This window comes from Helianthus annuus, chromosome 15, assembly GCF_002127325.2.
Source record: "Helianthus annuus cultivar XRQ/B chromosome 15, HanXRQr2.0-SUNRISE, whole genome shotgun sequence".
NCBI lineage: Eukaryota > Viridiplantae > Streptophyta > Magnoliopsida > Asterales > Asteraceae > Helianthus > Helianthus annuus.
In genome coordinates, this window is record NC_035447.2 from 69,106,264 (window position 1) to 69,129,844 (window position 23,581).

At 34.4% G+C, this 23,581-nt stretch overlaps 1 protein-coding gene and 1 long non-coding RNA gene across 3 annotated transcripts; one reads left to right on the top strand and one right to left on the bottom strand.

Annotated features, from left to right (window-relative positions):
• The first annotated feature begins 15,641 nt into the window (after positions 1-15,641).
• LOC118487232 lies at positions 15,642-16,334 on the top strand. Its single transcript, XR_004880910.1, has 3 exons — positions 15,642-15,732; positions 15,883-16,189; positions 16,263-16,334. It is a non-coding gene; the product is annotated as an uncharacterized LOC118487232 (long non-coding RNA).
• A 5,255-nt stretch (positions 16,335-21,589) lies between these two features.
• LOC110881156 (tubulin-folding cofactor A) lies at positions 21,590-23,351 on the bottom strand. 2 transcript variants are annotated; one of them, XR_004880911.1, is made up of 4 exons: positions 23,086-23,351; positions 22,788-22,874; positions 22,017-22,631; positions 21,590-21,672 (listed from the first exon to the last, which is right to left on the bottom strand). XR_004880911.1 is itself a non-coding variant. In XM_022129512.2 (3 exons), the coding sequence occupies exons 1-3, from the start codon at positions 23,125-23,127 to the stop codon at positions 22,521-22,523; spliced, it is 240 nt and encodes a 79-aa protein (XP_021985204.1). In that variant the 5' UTR covers positions 23,128-23,241; the 3' UTR covers positions 22,448-22,520. The 2 variants fall into 2 exon arrangements, 1 of the variants encoding a protein (XP_021985204.1); XM_022129512.2 differs by lacking the exon at positions 21,590-21,672 and having other exon boundaries at positions 22,448-22,631; positions 23,086-23,241.
• Positions 23,352-23,581: the final 230 nt, after the last annotated feature.

The following is a 23,581-nucleotide window of genomic DNA, read 5'->3' on the forward strand; positions in this document are numbered from 1 at the left end:
CCGGGTTCGAGCGTATTCATACACTCCTCCCATACACCTTTCATATATTTTTCATTATCTAATCCTATAAATCTAGACTCATTTATAAATAACTCTTACCGGATGTCTTGATCAAGCTTTGAATCGAACACACTTTGTCTTAACGAGGCTCTGATAACCAACTTGTAAGACCTTTAAAAACATTGAGTAATTTACTTGAAACATATATCACTTTATAAGTATCTTTTACCAAATATCCACAAAACGATAATTTACATAGATTTTAAATATTTTCAACAAAACTACTTCTGCTTATTACACATAAGTTTCTTTTCAAAATGACTATTATAATTGCGGAAGCTTTGACATTTGTGTGCTCGATCCTTTCGGGTACTTGATCATCATCCGCAATTCGCTACCATCACCTATAATCCAGAAATTTTTCAAAACATTAGTCATTGATGTTTATAATGTGTATTAAGAAGTACTAAAGTCAAAACACATAAAAGAACAACATTTTTCCAGCTCTATGTAGTGTTCACTGTACAGTAGGAGTATTCACTGTACAGTAGGGGTTTCACTGAATAATAGGAGTTTTCACTGTACAGTAGGAGTGTTCACTGAACAGTAGGGGTTTTCACTGAATAGCAGGAGTTTTCACTGTACAGTAGAAGTGTTCACTGTACAGTAGTAGTGTTTCAAATTATTCGACCCGTTTACATTAACGAGGTATAAAATGTACTTATAAGCTCAAAACTTCCATAAGAACCACATCTTATCATCCGTTTACATTACGACACATTAAACTAAAACTCAAGTGCCGATAATAAGGTACATATGTCCTAATTTTTCCGTTTTGACTTAATTAGCAACATTTATCACTTTAACTTACCAAAGTTTAATACTTTGGTGATTTTGACCCGTTTGATTTCACTAGCGAATCCATCGCCCTTTTTGAATCAAACATATAGTATCTGAGTCAATTTAACCTGGTGAACTTTTAAGTGGAATCCACCACTTTCTTCATTTCTATATTCTCGACATTTCTACTTTTTCGTGTTTGGATACTACAAACGAAATCCTTCGTTTTTAGTATTATCCAACTTTATAACGACTTAATCATCATTCCACAACTAAGCATAAAAGTATTAAAACGAGATATTACGAAGCGAATAGCCGCGTACCTTTTCAAAGCTTTCCTTTTAAGCGGTTATCCGACCCGCCTTGTCCACTTGATGAGCCACCCAAATCACCTATATAATTTGATTCGAATATATTGTTTAGAACTCATGGTTCAATATTCGATATCTCATACTCTTGTTTAATCAATTAAACGATTATTTCATACTTTTCAAGTATTTCAATTCATTCAAGCATTTTATCGAACATCCAGTGTGCATACTTAGTATTCTAACATTGTCATGTTCATGATTAATAACTTTAACCTTGTTTAGGCATAGTTATTCGATTCATATATCAAGAACACTATAATCACACTATAATTTGCATCATGACCATCAATCAACATCCAATATCACAAGACTACATGAATTCTTCACAAAAACCCATATAACCTTATATGACAAGTAATGAAACTCATGAATTATGACATGAATAAATCAATTCATTGTCTAATACTCCTTCCTAGACTTGTATTCATCAAAATTTACCCATAACATCCATTAATTTACCACTAATTTCTGTTATGAGAATTCAAAATCATCCCAACATCATTATATCTAAAAATTTAACATACCTTGTGACCTACTAAGTATGAGGATCACAAATTCAGCCTTGATTCACCTTCAATTGGGTTTTATTTCTTGGATTTTGAGTGAATTTAGAGGAGTTAGGGTTTTGAAAGAATGAGAGTTCGTCCCTGGGTTTCTGATCGTTCTAGACACACACAAAGTGTGTGTCTTCGATGTTTATCCAGATTTTGAACAAAATATCTTTCAAAATTTACACAATTAGTCCCTCAAGTTTCCAAGTTAATACAATGGTTATAATTCTTTGATTTCCCCATCTTTTAAATTAAGAATTTAACTAGGTTAATTATTCCTAGTTTCGATTCTCATTATTTTATGATTAATATTCCAACTTATACATGTATAACAATATATATAGTTTAATAAATTTAGGGGTGTTACATCTTCAAACATCTATTATCTATTTTCTACTATCTATTATCTATTATCTACTATATATAATAAATGAAAGTTTATTGCTCCACATGGCCCAAAGTGGATCAATCAACTTTCATTTATTATATATAATAGATAATCGATAATAGATATTAGATAATAGATAATAGATGTTTGAAGGTCGACATATGTACAAAGTGCTGCTTGTTTGGAAGCATCTACGAAGCATTATTTAAGAATACACCTGAATTTATCGAACCTGTAGAATGATATCGTCCACTGTTGGCTTATCATCTTTCAACCTCATTTTCCCTAAATTTATCGACTCTGTTTTTCAACAAGAATGTAATGCATTATTACCTTGTTTAAGATACCTTCATCTGCATCTTCTGATAAATCAACACATTCATTTCACTCAAAAGATATGTTCAACTGCATCTTCAATCATGAACTATTTAAAGAAATGGATGAAATCATCCAAAAATACCCAAAATAAAACTAATTCAACCATCCAACCATAAGATACTTGCCGTATTAGAATGGCCATTTTTACCTTATTTCAACATGGATGAAATCATGAACAATTATAATAGCCATTTTTACCTTATTTGACGAGTTTCATAATATTTAAATAAGTAAAACATAAAAAAATGAAACCAAACACCTGATATTTGTCATCCAAATCTTTTAGTTGGTCCTCATAGTCCTACAACCTTTCGAAGTCATTGGAGTCAGTCGGTGATGTCAGCAGCCTAATTAACAAACAACAATAGCAAGTCACCAAACAATCGACCTGAAAATCATATAAAAGCCTAAAAATAAAACAAACCCTAAACTAAAACTCAAGATGGAAAAATGAAAAAATATATTTATAACTAACCCTAAATCTCAAATCCATTACAACATAACCAAGAGAACTGCAGGACGTAGAGCCGACAACCTCTGATCATCTCCGTCATCAAGTTACCAGCGGAACCCTAGCCAAAGCACAACAATAAGTAAAGACGCATGAAGATCGAATGAGTGAACAATGAAAACAAAGATTAACACTTATAGAACGGAAGTTATTGATAATCTAACCTCGACTCGGAGCATTGATCTGAACATCGATTGGAATAGAGCAGAGCAGAGGGAGTGAGAAAGTGGGAAGCCCTAAATGAGTAAATGAGGGAAGATATAAATAAAAGAGGGCAGTGGTATTGTTGAGCGGGAAAAGGGGGAAAACGATGCCCTCATCTACTGACACGTGGCCCAAATCACTTTCATTTATTATATATAACAGATATCAGTCTCTACAATCTCTGTTCCTGAAAGTCCCCAAGTTTAACCACCGCCTCCACCGAAGAAGAGACGAAACAGACAACGATCTTGAATTTTTACTTTTCTTTCATTATCATCTTCATCATGGTAATCATCTTCACTGACCAAACCGGTGTCGGCGGAGGAAAAGCTAGGGTTCCAGGGATTGGGTCTCCTCCCGCCAAATCTCCCTTTTCCCTATAATGTAGCTACCACCAACAGATCACTGGAAAACTCTTCTATTTCTCTTCTCCGGCGGCTCATTTTATTCTCCGGTTAGTGTTATCCTTTTGTTGTTGATTGTGTTGTTTGTTTTGCATTTAGTTCGATCCATGATGTTGTTGATGTAGTTGTTAGTTGTACGGTGTTTTGACTTGAGGTTGTTGGCTTCAGTGGTTGCCGCATTTTTACGTTTGTAACCCTAGGTTTTTTATTGTACAGATTAGGGTTTTGAGGGTTTGATAATGTTGGGGTGTGTTAATTGTATTGTGGGTGTTAGTGTAATTGGGGGTGACCAGGTGTAATTGTGTAATTGAGTGTTTGTAAGGATTAGATGCTAATATGAGGTTGATTTTGAGCTGTGAAAATGAGGAATATTTAGTATAACAGATAGGTTTTTTTTGTCTAATAATGTATGTCTACATTAGTTTAAATGCATTGTTTTTCCGTGTTATACAACCCGATTGTGCTACCTGGCTTTGGCTATTTTCTTTGAGACCATCTTTAATGTAATGTATTGTTGACTGTGGATAAGCAACATTGTTTGAAAACCACCAGTTTAGTTGCACATTGCGCCTAGAGTTTAGACAGGGGTATTGTTCTGTATAGTAAGCATCTTCCACATTGATTTACATTAAACTGTTATATTAGGCTATTAGCTACCAAGAAACCGACCATTAAACTCAGTTGTATAAGTTAATGCGCATTTTCTCTTTTCTTTAGAAAAGAAAAAAAAGGTGGTGTCTGTACATCCTCATTTGCTGAATTAAGCACCGAAAAGAATGAATTAAGGATTAATCGGTTTTCTCAAATTGTGCTCGTTAATCAACTTCTCTAAACTTCCAAGTTAGCGTTTTTGATCATGTTCAAGTAACTGTACTAAGGAACCAATAAGAATAGTTATATAGAAAAAGATTGCTACGAAAACAATATTGTCTAAAATCTAAACCACTTTTCAGGACCCACATTTCTCCTGGAAGCTGTCTTTAGGAATCAGGATTGATTGAATGTGTTATTGGAAACCAGATTCCCTACTGTATTATGAAAACAAGGATTTCCCAAAGTGTAAGTTTCCAGAAATTATAATGAGCTTTACCAAAATAATTATTTCATGTTTATGCTTTTAAACTTACTATTCAATGTAATGTAATGAAATTTCGCCGCTGCCGCAACGCACGACGGGTCAAAATCCTAGTTCATATTAAATACAAACATATTAAAAATTTCATGACCTTTGATTGTATGTCATGGAGGTAAATATAACTTGATCTCTAATATGTAGAATCCATATATTCAAGAGATAAAAATAATTTTTATATGTTTATATAATTGACTAGTGGGTGACCCGCGCGTTGTGGCGGTGTGAACAATTAGTGTGATATTACCATAATACCTGTCTCAAATCATTTATATAGTATAGTAGACGTACCTACGCGTTACGGCAGGGGGTTGAGCCGTGAAAATAATTAAGATTGATATCCGTCTTCCGAATACACTACTTTTATGAATGCGCACACATACGGAGTAAAAGCACATGTCATAATCCAAACACATGGGAGTTTAGTGGCATGGGTTTTTTGACTTGTGAGAGCATTCCAAACTATTAATCTTCCAAACCATTCTTTTCAGGAGTGTTTATCAAGAACCGTTGGATCATCAATATCGCCAAAGGAAAAGGAAAAAGAAACGAATAAATGTATTTTAGAACCCAATGATATTTTTTGCTATTGAACCCACGAAGCACATTCGTTTTGAGATCTATTAACAAAAGAAAGAGAAGAATGAGAACAAATTCCTTAAGAAATGTTCATGCGTAAATTATGACATGCTTACATGCAGGTAAATAATGTAAATTATGACTATTTGGGCTTTCCAACTGTATGCCCTTGTTCAAACACACAACTAACCACCTAAAAGGTGGATCAAATATATTAGTGTGCTTTTATATAAACAAAGTTGACAACCAATTCACCTATTGATCAACTTTACTATTTTCATGGACAATTTAACATTTTCATTTGCAATTCGCTAGAAAGTCCAAACTACATCATACATTGTTTAGGACAATTTAACTCTAGATTGTCAAATTCAACTACATGTATTTATTGAATATGTCCAAATATATAAGAGCCTACCTGAGCCTTTATTGACTCAATTTCAACCCAAAGCATCATTTTTTTTTTAATATTGAAAAGGCTTAAGCAAGATGCTAAAGCCAAAGATAGTAGTACAGTACAAACAAAATAAAATGGTCCAGCCAAAAGTAGGCAGAGACCATAACATAGAAAGCTACATGGGAAAATTTATAAATTCAAATTTGTTCCACTTCTCCAAGTCCAACTTCTAAGTGTTTGCTCTCACCCGCGTCCACAGATAAGAGGAAGCCTTGATGTCGCCCAAGATTTTCGTCTAATTCTCTCCAAGTTTTTGATGACTTTTAATGGGGCATTAAATAAGGAGAGAAAGTATGTTGGTAGGTTACCGAAGACGACTTTGATTAAGGTGAGACGTCCCCCAAATGATAGCATTCTAGCTTTCCAAAGTGATAGTTTGCATTCAAATCTCTCGACGACCGGTTTCCAGTTTTTTACAAGAGACATGTTTGCACCAACTGGGAGGTCGAGATAGGTAGAAGGGTATGATCCTGTTTTACAATTTAAGATTTTGGCCATCCGAGATACTTCATGATGATCCACCCCTACCCCCAAAGAGTTCCTAAGCCATCAATTAGCTTAAAAATCTACATCCATATAAATATTTAAGTCTAAACACATTTGTGGAAGTGTAATTGACTGATCAAATGAAATCAACTTTAAACCATTTCGAGTCGAGTCGGGTAATCTTTGGTTCGGGTCAGTTCCTAGACTTTGCTCACCCATGTCATCTACGACACGAATATCAACCATAAATGTTACCTACAAATATCAAAATAAGAAATAACTGAATAATATATTATCTGCAAACACTAAAACAAAAATAAATGAATAATAAAATATTATAGGCATACCAATTAGATTTGGGTACTTTCCTGGCCACAAATGGCCAGCAGGGTGATTCCAGAGGGCGTGTAGCTTCGATTTCGGTCTAAAAATCAAGATCGGATCGTGCCAAGCTTCTAAAGCACCAAGAATCATCTGTTAAACTTAAATTCATAATGAAATCAAGCAAGATCAGAGGAGAGGAAAGATAAACGAGACATTGTTCATGTTCGTTCGTTTATTTAAATGAACAAAAAAAATTGTTCACGTTCGTTCGTTTATTAAATAAACGAATTTCTTGCTAAACGATTAATGAACGGTTCACTGAACGTTCGGTTCGTTTACAAGCCTAGTGGCGGAAGGTTGTTGGCGTCGGGTTTATGACAGTTCTATCCGTGGGTGGCTTCATTGTCGTCGCCTATAAAGAAAACTCTTAACCACTGGTCGTGACTGCTGGAACAGCGTGGCCGACTTCTCTTTTCTCTATTCTCGATTCACTCTCCTCCCAAACCAAAAACTCCATCACCCTCAGACCAACAGCACCCACAAATACCTTTCACCGGCCACCTTCTTCACCACCGTTTACACCCCACCCCACTGCAACTCCTACCACCATCATCGAACACTTCCGTATTCTTTTTGGGAATTGTTGCTCAAAATAGGTTATATAAGTACTACATAACAAAATTTCATTTAAACGCCCACTTTATATAATTTATTTTTTCAATAAATTATATATCATACCACTTTAAATTTATTTAATCCAACCTACATATTTGGTAAATCAACCTACATATATTTGGTAAATAGCACTACAAAACAAAATCACTTACATATTCCTAGTTTTTAAATAGCACTACATGTCACGTCCCCCGACCCCATCCTGGACGGAATCGGTAGCCGCGAGCAGTCCAGTGGTACCGGTGAGTTATTTTGAAAAATATTGCAGCGGAAATTTTATCAGGACCGTGAGTTAGGAAAAATATCAGAGTTTAGAAACACCGGATTTTATTTAAATAGATGGAATAAATTCCATTGTTACAAAGGTAGCTTTTAATAAAAACAATATTTCTTAATTTGATTTAATTAATAAAATAAGCCACTTCTTGAAGTCTTTTAGTGCCAGATCCAATCCTTACTCCAATCTACTGTAATTACCTGAAACGCGTTTTAAAAAGGTTTTGTCAGCGGGAAATACTGAGTGAATCATTCAGTTTACTAAAACGACTCGTTTGTTATAATTTACAGTATTAAGAGTTTTTACATATGTTTCTGATATCTACCAACTACCCACAGTATTTGTCACTCGACCGGATCTGTGACTGTGGTCATATCACCATTGGCTGCCCCAATGAATGACGTATATCACTTAATTTTAGGTTCGCCCACCTAATGTGATTAAAACAGTAGTAATGTGCACAATACCCCACATACCGGCTGTAATTTGGTGATTACATAAACTTAATCACTGTAATTTATAATTCTGAAAATAATTTAGAGTATTGTAAAACAATTGATAAAAAGAGAATGACTCACATTATAAACATGCAGATTCATACGGCCAAAGTTTAGTCTACAGATAAGCCTTGATATATTGCAGATTTATACAGGCAGAGCTTAGCCTATTGATTTAGCCTTGTAACCTAGTGCACACGAACTAGGTAGGTAACTTAATACAACAATTACGATAACTCACGAGATCAAATTCTCACAACGAACGACAAAGTGCGATACTTAAACATCCATCGATTTAACGACGAACGACAAAGTATAACCCTAATGTGGGTGGCACTTAAACATCCATTGGATATATTGATCGGTCGGAAAATGAATCGTAATAGCGATCGAGTTAATACCCTGTATTGTAGCAGCACCCTGCTATACTAATTAGTGATTCGCGTGTGTGTAGTGGGGAGTATTTTCGGTAGTTAAACATATAGTTTAACAGAATGGAATACGTATTTGTGTAAAACCCAAATCAAACCTTAACGGTAGTCACGAGATTCGAACCTTATCAGACAGTACTTTGGTATCCATTTAATGAACTCACAAAGTATAGTACTTTGGATTCCGTTTAACAAAATTCACAAAGCACAGCACTTCGGCATTCGTTAGATGGTTCCTGAATCGATCGGACAGAACATCGCTTTGGTGATTAATGGTTAGAACACCAACGTATAGAGAAAAGAAGAAAGAAATGAGCAACGAAGAATGAAATCCTAAGTTCCTATTTATAGCAAGCAAGCAAGCACCTCAACAATTTCTTCTGATCGATGTGGGATTTCAATTGACATGCCTACCTACCTGCTTGACATGTCTACCTACTTGCTTGACATGCCTACCTACCTGCTTGACATGCCTACCTACTTGCTTGACATGCCTACCTACCTGCTTGACATGCTTACCTACTTGCTTGACATGCCTACCTACCTGCTTGACATGCCTACCTACCTGCTTGACATGCTTACCTACTTGCTTGACATGCCTACCTACCTGCTTGACATGTCTACCTACTTGCTTGACATGCCTACCTACCTGCTTGACATGCTTACCTACTTGCTTGACTCACTTGGGTGTCTTAATTAGGGTTTCCTTATTGGATAATTATTATACTAAATATTAATTTTAGTGAGAGTTGTTACATCCTCCCCACCTTAATAAAAAATCTCGTCCTCGAGATTTGGACTATGATATTTTCTTTAGGTTTCTTCTTTTAATTAAGAAAAATAATGTATCGTGGAATGGAATCAAAAGATATTTTGAGGGGTATGAAAATTTAAAAATAAAAATGATTTATAGAAACAATTGGATTCAATATTCGAAATGAACTTACTTTGATCAATTGAGGGAGATTCCGAATTGATAAATATCTATTTGTGAATGGGAGTATGGAAAATGATTTGTTATTGATTATCCGAAAATCAACATCATTTACTTAAATGGTACTGGACAATAGAATTTAGTGTATCGTAATCTGAGTACATAATTGTACCAAGAATATGACAAATCAAACGAATGGCGTATGAATAGGGTTTATTATTAGCACAGGCTACAAATGTATATGGATACTACAAGGTATTGTTATGATAAATTTACCGTTTTCGAAATTAACTGAGAGTTTCAAGGAAGCGAATCTAGATATTTCAAAAGATGAGACATTCCGATGAAATGATATAGTTTCCAAGGTGATTATGTTTAAGCCAAAAGATATATGATCTATAGATTTTTAGAATGAATGTGAAGAACTTTTTGGAATTAGTAAAATTCTTTGTCAGAAGAAAACTTACCTTGATTGGTACCTAAGGAAGACTTAAGATTGATCGGTTCAAAATGAAATCATGAAAATGTTTTGTCAAATATTGAATTATGATATGAGAAAATCAATGTGCTGAGATGGGTGATTTGTAAGAATATATGAAAAGACAATAAAGTTAGTATATTTTTGTCTTAATACATAATTGTATTCAGATGATTTTAATCAAAATGTTTGATTAAAGATAGGTGATATTTTGATTTACTAAATACCTTTTCCTTTTATGTTATCATAAAGTAGAATAATAAATAAATATAGATAGGTTTAAAATATCAAGCTCGGGGTAAATTTTGACAAAATAATGATATATTTTTTTTTTTATAAATAGGTTTACCCAATATCGTAGAACTCATGATTATCATTTTTAAAATCAAGTGTGTTTAATTATAAGATTTTATAATAGGGTATTTTAAATTATAAAAGTAAAATAATAAATGTTTATTTTAATATCAAGCATACTTAAATATTGGCTTGCATAAATAACATTTGATAAATATATATATTTATAAAAGAATATTTCTATTAATATTTGTGAAATATTAATCAAGATGAACATTTATTTATAATATGTCTTGTTTATGAATACTTAGACAATTATTTAGATAATTTTATTCGTCCCTTTGATTGTTTTATGAAAATATGTCTTCTCTTTACAATACAAAGTATACATATTTCTATATATAATATAAAATATTTTATATATATATAATTGAAATTTACTAAATAAGTATGATGACTTAATTTATATATATTTATATTAAATAGTTATTATCATGGTTGGATATTGGTTAGTGCTGCCTTGTTTAAGCATAGGTGGCCAGTCCATGCCTAACTAAGGCTAGGCTATTCAATACATGCCCTTGATAAGAACTCTAGTATCTAAAAATAATAATACTAATAATATTATTAATAATAAAACTAATATTAATTGCCAATAATAAATGCATAAACTTAAATGAGAGTATACTTCAAACAAAATTTTATACGTAAAAATATAAATTTTTTACCTTAATGGTTTTAACAAAAATTTTAAATACAGAAATACTATATTGGAAGTTTCTATATATAATCAATTAAATTTATATAATGTTTTTCGATCAATGATGATAAGGTAAGAAATATCACGAAAGGCTAGATTTAGGTTGTAAGGACTAAGGAATTAGGACATGAAATGGTGGATCATTATCTTAGCATATAATTGTGTTAAGATTGCTTTTATAAAATAAATTAACAAAGCAGATTCAATATAGATAAATAAATAATTAAATCCTAGATTAGCGCAATCTTCAAATTTTGTGAAAATGTCATTACAAGGTGATCGTGATCAAAGAAATAATTCAGTGAAGTCGAAGGCCAAGAAAGCATGTTATAATTCAAGAGAATCGAAATGCTTGTTGGGATTATTCCGAATTCGAATATGATGGCTTAAAATATCATATGGGACTTTGAATTGAATACGGATTGCGAGCAAGTTAACTGGGTTTGGATAAAAACGAGTTTTAATAAGGAAGTTCGAACATGATTACAACAGAAATCATGTATACTCTTCAAAAGAAAATCGAGTTTTTCAAGAAATTCATTGATTCGATATTAAAGAGTCATTGCTTTGTAAAAACGCGGTTTACAATGAAAAGATCAAGTATAGCGAAATGATATTTGAGCTTTTGATAAAACAACAAATTGGAATGATGCCCTCTTATGGTCTTCATAATTTAAATGAACCACATGCGTACAAACAGTGCATGTGTAGCGTGTGGATTTATCAATAAATGAAATGAATCAATATTTGCTACTATGAAAGAAATCTTTATGGTATGATGATCATTAAAAGAAGTAGAAACACGAAAGTCAACTTATTTATAGGCAGAAGTCAGAATTGCAACGAAAGAAATATAAGAACTTTATCTGAAATCTCGTGTGATAACCTTTGTTAAGTGACATTACCAAGGAATGTCGAATGAAATGAAATGAAATAGGGAATTTGCAAAGGTAGATGACTTCTTTTGTAGTGCCAATAATTATGACTATAATTAGACTGTGCACCGATGGTTATGAAATATTGTTCCAACGTGTCTCAGCGATATTGTGATCGTTTGTAAGATCATGTGGCAAAGTGCCGCTTTTTTTTATTAGGAGTTCTTTTACTGACGGAATTAGTATTGGTGTCATCGTGCCTAATTTATATTTTCCAAAGGTCTTGCCTTGGAAGTCATGTGTGATAAACTTCGACGTCTGTGGATATATATAATTTAAGTTTTATGTGTTTTCTTGTGCATTAGCACAACTTTAGATGTTTCTTACTTGCGTTAATAGTTTATGATAACGCATTGGTAATTCTTATATTTTTGATGGTGTTCCAATTTATAGAGTTTCCATTGTTTATTTTGTCACACGAACTACGAGACAAATGATCAAACGAAATAATGTTTGATATCGGAAAAGAGATTCCTAATAAAGAAATCTAGACACATATGCTTGTGTTTTATCCCTAATCGACTTTTGGAATTCTTTATCTATACTACTTTAATAAACATATGTGAAGGACAAGATGGTAATTGAACAAGGTGTTGAAAAAACACTTAATGCACAATGTACAACTGTTAAGGCACAAGAAAACACAAACCCTTTTACCCTTTACAAGGGTATACATCTGCCGTCCAATTGTTAAACTTTCTCACACGGATCAAGATCGGGACCGTCCATTTGACTTCACACGGATCACCATATGCTTTCTCTCTCAATGCTCACACATCTCACAAAACAACATCAGACCTTCTCTCTCTCTTCTCTCTCTCTTCTCTCTCTTCTCGGCGATCTAGGGTTTCATGAGATCTATCACCAGATCCGTTTGAATCTATCACCAGATCCGTTTGATGAGCAGATCAAGGGTTTTATGAGATGTTCTGGCAAGGGATCCACAGATTTGAACAAGGGATCCGTTTTATCTGGCAAGGGATCCACAGATTTGAACAAGGGATCCGTTTGATGTTCTGATAAGTTGCTTTATCTTTAATCTTGATGTAGATTTGTTAGTAGATATCTTACCATGTTCTTTTGTGATTCTTACTTTTCAGGTGAAGCGGTTGACGGATGTTCGAAGGACGAAATCTGAGGTTTACGAAGGATTTTCTCATGTGTTTTGTGATGAATCGACTCAGGTTAGGTTCTAAATGTTGATTTATCTTTAATCTTGATGTAGATTTGTTAGTAGATGCGGTTATTTCAAATTAGGTTGAAAGTTTTGTGATATTTGAATTTGTATTTTTGGTGATGATAGTTAGCTTAATTTCAGATATGACATAGTGAAAGGATAAATTGTTTTTGTAGTTTTGATTTTACTTTGTTCTGTTATATTTTGATCTTTTCCTTCATTTTTGGGACTGATAAGTGTCATGGTTGTGTGATAATTATGATATTTAGGTCATTTAGATATGGAATAGTGAAAAGATAGATTGTAATGTATTTTTGATTTTAGTTTGTTCTGTGGGATGCTCGATGAGCAGATCTAGGGTTTTATGAGATGTATCACAAGCTTTATCTGGCAAGGGATCCACAGATTTGAACAAGGGATCCGTTTGATGTTCTGATAAGTTGCAATGAGTGTTATATATCTTACCATGTTCTTTTGTGATTCTTATCTTTAATCTTGATGTAGATTTGTTAGTAGATGCGCTTATTTCAAATTAGGTTGAAAGTTTTGTGATATTTGAATTTGTATTTTTGGTGATGATAGTTAGCTTAATTTCAGATATGACATAGTGAAAGGATAAATTGTTTTTGTAGTTTTGATTTTACTTTGTTCTGTTATATTTTGATCTTTTCCTTCATTTTTGGGACTGATAAGTATCATGGTTAAAGATAAAGCAACTTATCAGAACATCAAACGGTAAAAGCAACTTAATGCTTTTAATAAACATATGTGAAGGACATATGTGATATCTTACCATGTTCTTTTGTGATTCTTACTTTTCAGGTGAAGCGGTTGACGGATGTTCGAAGGACGAAATCTGAGGTTTATGAAGGATTTTCTCATGTGTTTTGTGATGAATCGACTCAGGTTAGGTTCTAAATGTTGATTTATCTTTAATCTTGATGTAGATTTGTTAGTAGATGCGGTTATTTCAAATTAGGTTGAAAGTTTTGTGATATTTGAATTTGTATTTTTGGTGATGATAGTTAGCTAAATTTCAGATATGACATAGTGAAAGGATAAATTGTTTTTGTAGTTTTGATTTTACTTTGTTCTGTTATATTTTGATCTTTTCCTTCATTTTTGGGACTGATAAGTGTCATGGTTGTGTGATAATTATGATATTTAGGTCATTTAGATATGGAATAGTGAAAAGATAGATTGTAATGTATTTTTGATTTTAGTTTGTTCTGTGGGATGCTCGATGAGCAGATCTAGGGTTTCATGAGATGTATCACAAGCTTTATCTGGCAAGGGATCCACAGATTTGAACAAGGGATCCGTTTGATGTTCTGATAAGTTGCAATGAGTGTTATATATCTTACCATGTTCTTTTGTGATTCTTATCTTTAATCTTGATGTAGATTTGTTAGTAGATGCGCTTATTTCAAATTAGGTTGAAAGTTTTGTGATATTTGAATTTGTATTTTTGGTGATGATAGTTAGCTTAATTTCAGATATGATATAGTGAAAGGATAAATTGTTTTTGTAGTTTTGATTTTACTTTGTTCTGTTATATTTTGATCTTTTCCTTCATTTTTGGGACTGATAAGTATCATGGTTTTGTGATAATTATGATATTTAGGTCATTTAGATATGGAATAGTGAAAAGATAGATTGTAATGTATTTTTGATTTTAGTTTGTTCTGTGGGATGCTCGATGAGCAGATCTAGGGTTTCATGAGATGTATCACAAGCTTTATCTGGCAAGGGATCCACAGATTTGAACAAGGGATCCGTTTGATGTTCTGATAAGTTGCAATGAGTGTTATATATCTTACCATGTTCTTTTGTGATTCTTACTTTTCAGGTGAAGCGGTTGACGGATGTTCGAAGGACGAAATCTGAGGTTTACGAAGGATTTTCGCATGTGTTTTGTGATGAATCGACTCAGGTATGTCACTCGCAACTCGCAAGGAAACCTTTTTTTAGGATCTGAATTTAATTAGTTATACCTTTGGTTAACGACTGTCACGATCACTATTATTACAGAACAAGCTCACTCCGATCTTCTGGCTGCCGGAGAAAGTGTATCTGCTTGGAGAGTCTCGGAATTGGCTTTGGCGACGCTGAACGCTGCTTCATTCGAATCGATGGGGGCTTCATATGCAGAATGTTCCCTCACTTAGTGGTCTCATGCTCACTCAAGCAGAGGTAAAGTAAAGTTTATCATCATTCATCAATTTTCTTTTCTTTTTTTTTATAAGCTAACTATCATCACCAAAAATACAAATTCAAATATCACAAAACTTTCAACCTAATTTGAAATAAGCGCATCTACTAACAAATCTACATCAAGATTAAAGATAAGAATCACAAAAGAACATGGTAAGATATATAACACTCATTGCAACTTATCAGAACATCAAACGGATCCCTTGTTCAAATCTGTGGATCCCTTGCCAAATAAAGGTTTTTATATTTGCAACTTGACAAAATGTGATTTATATTAAATTTATTTTAAGTTAATAGTGTACTGGTTATAACTAATATCAAATCTTTACTAATACTTGATTTCTTTTATGATGGTTGACTTTGCGAGAACTAACGGAGCATTAGTGTCAAGAATGGGCTGAGATTCGAATTCAGTCGGTTTTTCGCTCTTTTTTGGTAATTTCTAAGCCTTGAATATTAATTTTTAACATGCTATGCTACTGAGAGAATATAAACTTGACTATATTTTGTGTTTTATGATGTGTTTTGTTATTTTTATGCTTTTTGTTTTTTAACTGATCTTAACCCATTTGACTTATGCTACAGACAAAAAGGGATCAAGATCGGGACCGTCCATTTGACTTCACACGGATCACCATATGCTTTCTCTCTCAATGCTCACACATCTCACAAAAAGGGATGCCAAAAGCAGGGAAGTACAATCTACAGGAAAAAGCAACACTTTACTTTTGTGTGTAAGACAGCTTGCTTGCTGCAGTCTCTATAATATATCAACACTCTTCCATACACTGTTTGAAAGACAGCACTGCTAGCTTCAGTCTCTATAAATAATCCAGAGATATCTACACTCTACTCACACTTTACAAACTCTCAACTACACTCAACTGAAATTGTAAGTTTATCTCAGTTGAATAATCCTACTTTCAAAACATCAACTTAACAACTTCTATTTACTTCGATTTCAGAATATATCAACTCTTTGCATTCGGAGGGTATGATGCATAAGCTGAGCCTGTGAGGGTATGATGCATAAGCTGAGCCTGTGAGGCTATGATGCATAAGCTGAGCCTGTCGTCTCTATGATGCATAAGCTGAGCTTGTGTTCTTAATATGTCTGAACTGAAACTGTTAAGGCTATGATGCATAAGCTGAGCCTGTGAGTTGCAGCCATGGCTTTACCCGTAGTTGTGTTCATCTCTCAATTACATGTATGTAGTTGTTATTCAACTGAGATAAACTTACAATTTCAGTTGAGTGTAGTTGAGAGTTTGTAAAGTGTGAGTAGAGTGTAGATATCTCTGGATTATTTATAGAGACTGAAGCTAGCAGTGCTGTCTTTCAAACAGTGTATGGAAGAGTGTTGATATATTATAGAGATTGCAGCAAGCAAGCTGTCTTTCACACAAAAGTAAAGTGTTGCTTTTTCCTGTAGATTGTACTTCCCTGCTTTTGGCATCCCTTTTTGTGAGATGTGATGTTGTTTTGTGAGATGTGTGAGCATTGAGAGAAAGCTGAACTGAAACTGTTTGAGGCTGTAAAGTGTGAGTAGAGTGTAGATATCCCTGAATTATTTATAGAGACTTAAAGGTTGTTTAAGTTTCGTGGCAAATTACTCTTGTTGTGTACTCCGGATTTTGTGTTCTTAATCTGTCTGAACTGAAAGTGTTTGAGGCTGTGATGCGAAAGCTGAGCTTGTGTTCTTAATCTGTCTGAACTAAAAGTGTTGAGTCTATGATGCATAAGCTGACCTTGTGTTCTTAATCTGTCTGAACTAAAAGTGTTTTGAGGCTGTGATGCAAAAACTGAGCCTGTGTAATCTATCCAACAACTCAAGCAAATGTTTTCTTTGCATTTTAGGGGGAACATGGGTGCTTCTCTCCCAGGGCATACAAAACATAGGTTATTGGCGGCAGCTCGCCATATTTAACATATAAAAAAACTTTATATGTTAAATTTGGCGGACTGCCGCCAATGACCTGTGTCTTGTATGCCCTGTGGAGAGATCCACCGATTCGAGGCAAACGGCTCACTTATAAAAAGAGTTAATGCCTGATTTGCCAAATGATATCCTTAATAAACATATGTGAAGGACAAGATGGTAATTGAACAAGGTGTTGAAAAAACACTTAATGCACAATGTACAACTCTTAAGGAACAAGAAAACACAAACCCTTTTACCCTTTACAAGGTTATACATCTTCCGTCCAAATGTTCTTAATCTGTCTGAACTGAAAGTGTTTGAGGCTGTGATGCGAAAGCTGAGCTTGTGTTCTTAATCTGTCTGAACTAAAAGTGTTGAGTCTATGATGCATAAGCTGACCTTGTGTTCTTAATCTGTCTGAACTAAAAGTGTTTTGAGGCTGTGATGCAAAAACTGAGCCTGTGTAATCTATCTGAACTGAAAGTGTTTTGAGGCTGTGATGCAAAAACTGAGCCTGTGTAATCTATCCAACAACTCAAGCAAATGTTTTCTTTGCATTTTAGGGGGAACATGGGTGCATCTCTCCACAGGGCATACAAGACACAGGTTATTGGCGGCAGCTCGCCATATTTAACATATAAAAAAACTTTATATGTTAAATTTGGCGGGCTTCCGCCAATGACCTGTGTCTTGTATGTCCTGTGGAGAGATGCACCCATCTTCCCCCTAAAAAACATAGAAAACATTTGCTTGAGTTGTTGGACCGAGCGAACCTTGCATAATGCGTCAAGGGAAACTATTGGTCGAGCGAGACATTTGTTCAGGTATCCTTATTTCATGATAAAATGATTATGAATAGCTGTGCATAAACTAATCGCAAGTTTGTTTGGTATATGCAGGGTAAAAGGGAACAGCAGTGTTCAGCACTGTGTCATTCTTGCTTGGTGCCATCACCTCAGTTGTCTCTGGCTTACCATCCGTGTACTTTACTAAAATTTGATCGGTGCAGTGAGCATGCGAGCGCAACAAGTGCAGCCGCAGCGGCGCGGTGAGGGCAGCCGCAACGAGCGCAGCGGCATGGTTAATAAAAAAATAAAAAAACTGCCACCTCTAAGTAGATATGTATCAGAGCGTACAAATTCATATTTATTGTTTTGTTTATGCGTTTAATCGTTTGATTAACGACTCGATTGATTTGTTTGTAACCATTTGTCTGGAAACGAACTTATTTATCTTACTTTAATTTTTGTATTAAGCATCATCTATCGCGCCTTTGCTGACTGACTTTTATAGATCACTACTTTAGGGAGAATGAACAATTATCCAAATATGGAGATACTAAATCTGCTCGAGGTATGATGCTGGTTGAACTTAAGAAACTAATTGAAGGAAATCCTTTATTTTGTGACAAATTTCAGTTCCAAACCTTAGGAATTCAAGATTAAGGACTCTTACAAACCTAAGACTGTTTGGGAAATTTTTGACTATGTTTTGTACATCTTACAATATAGTAGTTAATGTTAGTTATTTGTGAATTTGTATCACAATTTGAACCAACAAAAGCCTAGGTAGTCCGTCTATTTCAGGTAACATAACTAGAATCAAACAATTTTCTTTGTTTTCTCCTGAGTCGCACAATAACCACCAAACGCCATCACGAAACCACCAATCGCCGCAAATCGCTGATTCTCGCCGCTGAAGAAGGCCTCAACCGACCATCACATTCTGCTACACTACCACCATCGTCGTCACAAGCCACATTGGAAACTACATCCCCGTAGATAGCCCTAAACTCACCAACCTAAATGATACCACTCCCGCCGCATCGCGCGGGTAAGTGACTAGTAGATATACATATCTATATAATTATATATTTCACATGCTGCAATATACATACCTTCTATAAGATCAATGTATTTAGCAGATTCATATTTCCAAAAACAAGTCAAATATCTGGTCATGATTTTATTTAGGGAAATCTTGTCACTGATTTGACATATTATTTACTCCGTCTTATCCGATTCGCGCCGAAGAGGTAACTTCAGTATATCCAGACAAGCTGGAGAGTCTGCTACTCTATACCCAGTTTTGCCGGAGAAAATTTTCTATTTCCCATAAATAGTATCTTTTCAAGATTTTTAAAAGTGCCTCTTTTATTAGGACTTTTATCCAGAATCAAGGAAATTTGTATTTCCCTAACATATCTTATTCTCGACCAAATAATATCAATAAGCAAGAAGCAATTACGTGCTATTTCCTGCTAATCGACATTTTTATGGAATACCAATATCCATTAGATTGTACTTACATAAGTAATTTACCTTAAAGTTTATTTAAGGCAAAATTCTTAAGTTCAAGTCTAAATGTCATCCGGAGTGCTATAAGATAATATTAAGCTTCTAATTTTCCATTTAAACTTAGGTATTATTATAACACCTAATTGCGTAAACAAGTAGCTTAGCTTATACTAAGGCATCTTTTCTTATGTTCAAGTCTAACTGCTATCGGATGTGCTACCATTTAACAGTAATCTCCTAACTCTTTTTATTTAAGCTTAAGTATTATTATCACAACACTTATAAGCTTAAAGCAGTGGCTCTGATACCACCTTCTGTCACGTCCCCCGACCCCATCCTGGACGGAATCGGGAGCCGCGAGCAGTCCAGTGGTACCGGTGAGTTATTTTGAAAAATATTGCAGCGGAAATTTTATCAGGACCGTGAGTTAGGAAAAATATCAGAGTTTAGAAACACCGGATTTTATTTAAATAGATGGAATAAATTCCATTGTTACAAAGGTAGCTTTTAATAAAAACAATATTTCTTAATTTGATTTAATTAATAAAATAAGCCACTTCTTGAAGTCTTTTAGTGCCGGATCCAATCCTTACTCCAATCTACTGTAATTACCTGAAACGCGTTTTAAAAAGGTTTTTTCAGCGGGAAATACTGAGTGAATCATTCAGTTTACTAAAACGACTCGTTTGTTATAATTTACAGTATTAAGAGTTTTTACATATGTTTCTGATATCTACCAACTACCCACAGTATTTGTCACTCGACCGGATCTGTGACTGTGGTCATATCACCATTGGCTGCCCCAATGAATGACGTATATCACTTAATTTTAGGTTCGCCCACCTAATGTGATTAAAACAGTAGTAATGTGCACAATACCCCACATACCGGCTGTAATTTGGTGATTACATAAACTTAATCACTTTACTTTATAATTCTGAAAATAATTTAGAGTATTGTAAAACAATTGATAAAAAGAGAATGACTCACATTATAAACATGCAGATTCATACGGCCAAAGTTTAGTCTACAGATAAGCCTTGATATATTGCAGATTTATACAGGCAGAGCTTAGCCTATTGATTTAGCCTTGTAACCTAGTGCACACGAACTAGGTAGGTAACTTAATACAACAATTACGATAACTCACGAGATCAAATTCTCACAACGAACGACAAAGTACGATACTTAAACATCCATCGATTTAACGACGAACGACAAAGTATAACCCTAATGTGGGTGGCACTTAAACATCCATTGGATATATTGATCGGTCGGAAAATGAATCGTAATAGCGATCGAGTTAATACCCTGTATTGAAGCAGCACCCTGCTATACTAATTAGTGATTCGCGTGTGTGTAGTGGGGAGTATTTTCGGTAGTTAAACATATAGTTTAACAGAATGGAATACGTATTTGTGTAAAACCCAAATCAAACCTTAACGGTAGTCACGAGATTCGAACCTTATCAGACAGTACTTTGGTATCCATTTAATGAACTCACAAAGTATAGTACTTTGGATTCCATTTAACGAAATTCACAAAGCACAACACTTCGGCATTCGTTAGATGGTTCCTGAATCTATCGGACAGAACATCGCTTTGGTTATTATTGGTTAGAACACAAACGTATAGATAAAAGAAGAAAGAAATAAGCAACGAAGAATGAAATCCTAAGTTCCTATTTATAGCAAGCAAGCAAGCACCTCAACAATTTCTTCTGATCGATGTGGGATTTCAATTGACATGCCTACCTACCTGCTTGACATGCCTACCTACTTGCTTGACATGCCTACCTACCTGCTTGACATGCCTACCTACTTGCTTGACATGCCTACCTATCTGCTTGACATGCTTACCTACTTGCTTGACATGCCTACCTACCTGCTTGACATGCCTACCTACCTGCTTGACATGCTTACCTACTTGCTTGACATGCCTACCTACTTGCTTGACATGCCTACCTACCTGCTTGACATGCTTACCTACTTGCTTGACTCACTTGGGTGTCTTAATTAGGGTTTCCTTATTGGATAATTATTATACTAAATATTAATTTTTGTGAGAGTTGTTACACTACATATCAAAACTAACTTACATGAAGAGCAGCTTCTTTGTTTCCCTTTTGATTTATCTTCCTATAAATGCTCTTGCTTCCTGTATAACAAGAATCACATGTAATTAAAAAAAGATAAAAAAAATATAATTATGTACTAAATTGCTATCTAAGAAAAGTGATTAGATGTGCATTTATATTGAAGTTTCAGAATCAGTTAATCAGCATAATCATAGCCATAGTCACTTTATCCAAATTACCCATTAATTACCCATTTACCAAGTATATTAATATATACTTAGGGTGTGATAACGATTAATAAAAAACATTCAAATTAAATACGGGTTATAAGAACTTTGTTAGAAACTTTTTCATATTTTACCCATTTGACCTGCATTTTCGTGAGAGATGCCTTCAATTACATGACCAATGAAGAGAGTTTTACCTCACTGCTACGAGCATTTCCACTCAGGTTGAAACAATGCAATACAGGGCCATCATCTACTTTCCCACCAAAACCCCAAGCGGGAATGCGTTTATTACAATTATAAACTTGTATGACTTCACCAACATCCTTAATAGGCTGTAATCATTAAAATAAACAGTTGGAACCGACCGAACTGTTTAAACCGCCAATGACATCAACGGCAGAAACACCATCGGATGCCAGCGTCACTAAATATATATTGGACACGTGACATGATCTCATTGGACCTATATACCGCCATCCGACCTTAATACACCAGCGTAGCCACCTGTGTTCAAGGGGACATTTTGTGGCATTGAAAAGTCAAGGAGACATTCTCGTTGAGTCTAAAAGGGACATTTTTCGGATTTTCCCAGCAATGTGTGCGAGATTCAATGAAAGAGTTAAACCTGTCGAATGTAGTCCACTAATGTGCATACCAAGGTATAAATTTCAAATTCACTTGGCTCTGATCAGTCTCTTTTAAGGTTTGCAAAAGATTTCAAAATTTTGAAACTTTTTGGCTGTATAATGATGGATGAAGCTGATGCTATAAATTTGGGTTGGGGCTAGCTTCCGAAGCTTAGATCCGAGCTGCATTATATAGCGAATTCCTTAGAAGGTGACCCAAACGTGGAGCTCCAAGAACCCCCTCGGACAATGATTTATACAGGATAAGCATGTACACAAAGTTTTGTCAGACAATTATCATAGTAAAATAAAATATAAACAAATATATAAACTGCATACCAATATTCCTTTTAGGTCAGCTAGCGAGGACTCAAGGCGTTTGCAACAGTCAGGAATCATCATCCTTGATTCAGCCAACACATTTTCCTATTCAAATAAACAAAAAAGTACTTTAATCATAGAAAACATCTCAATCACAATTGCAAGTTCACTAACAATCATTCGTAATAAAAAAAGATAGCACCAAAGCTGTAATTGTTGTTACCCCAATGACACTTTCACCATATGTCGAAATACATCTTTTAAACACTTTTTAAGAGTTTATTGAGATAATGAGTTAGATGTATATGAAGTTTACCTGTTGCTTAAGATCATAAGGATCAGCACCCTTCTCCTTCATGTCAGCCGTTTTGGCTGCTTCCCTCTCAACCTCTTTCTCATAAGAGTGTAAACGCCTACAATTGAAACATTGTTAGATAAAACTGAATTGGGAACAAGTTGATGGTTATGGTTTCATAATATAACTATACTCCTAACATAGAAATCATTAACAAAATACAAATTATTTGTCTAAGAATATGCAGTCAATCGAAATTAAATTAACAACAAGAAGATACAAAATATCTGTTGGTTTCAGGCCCCTCTTCACTCACACAAAACACACACTTGAATATGCAGAAGATAATATAGCAAAGTGAATGTTGTATTTTACTCAATAAACTCATCGGGCTATATAGCCTACGTAGTCTTGAAACACTCAACAAAAATAACAAATTCTACCCCACTTTCTCCTAAATGCTAGCCACTATCTAACGTAACTTTCATTCTTAATAATCGGTCAAACTATGACTAAT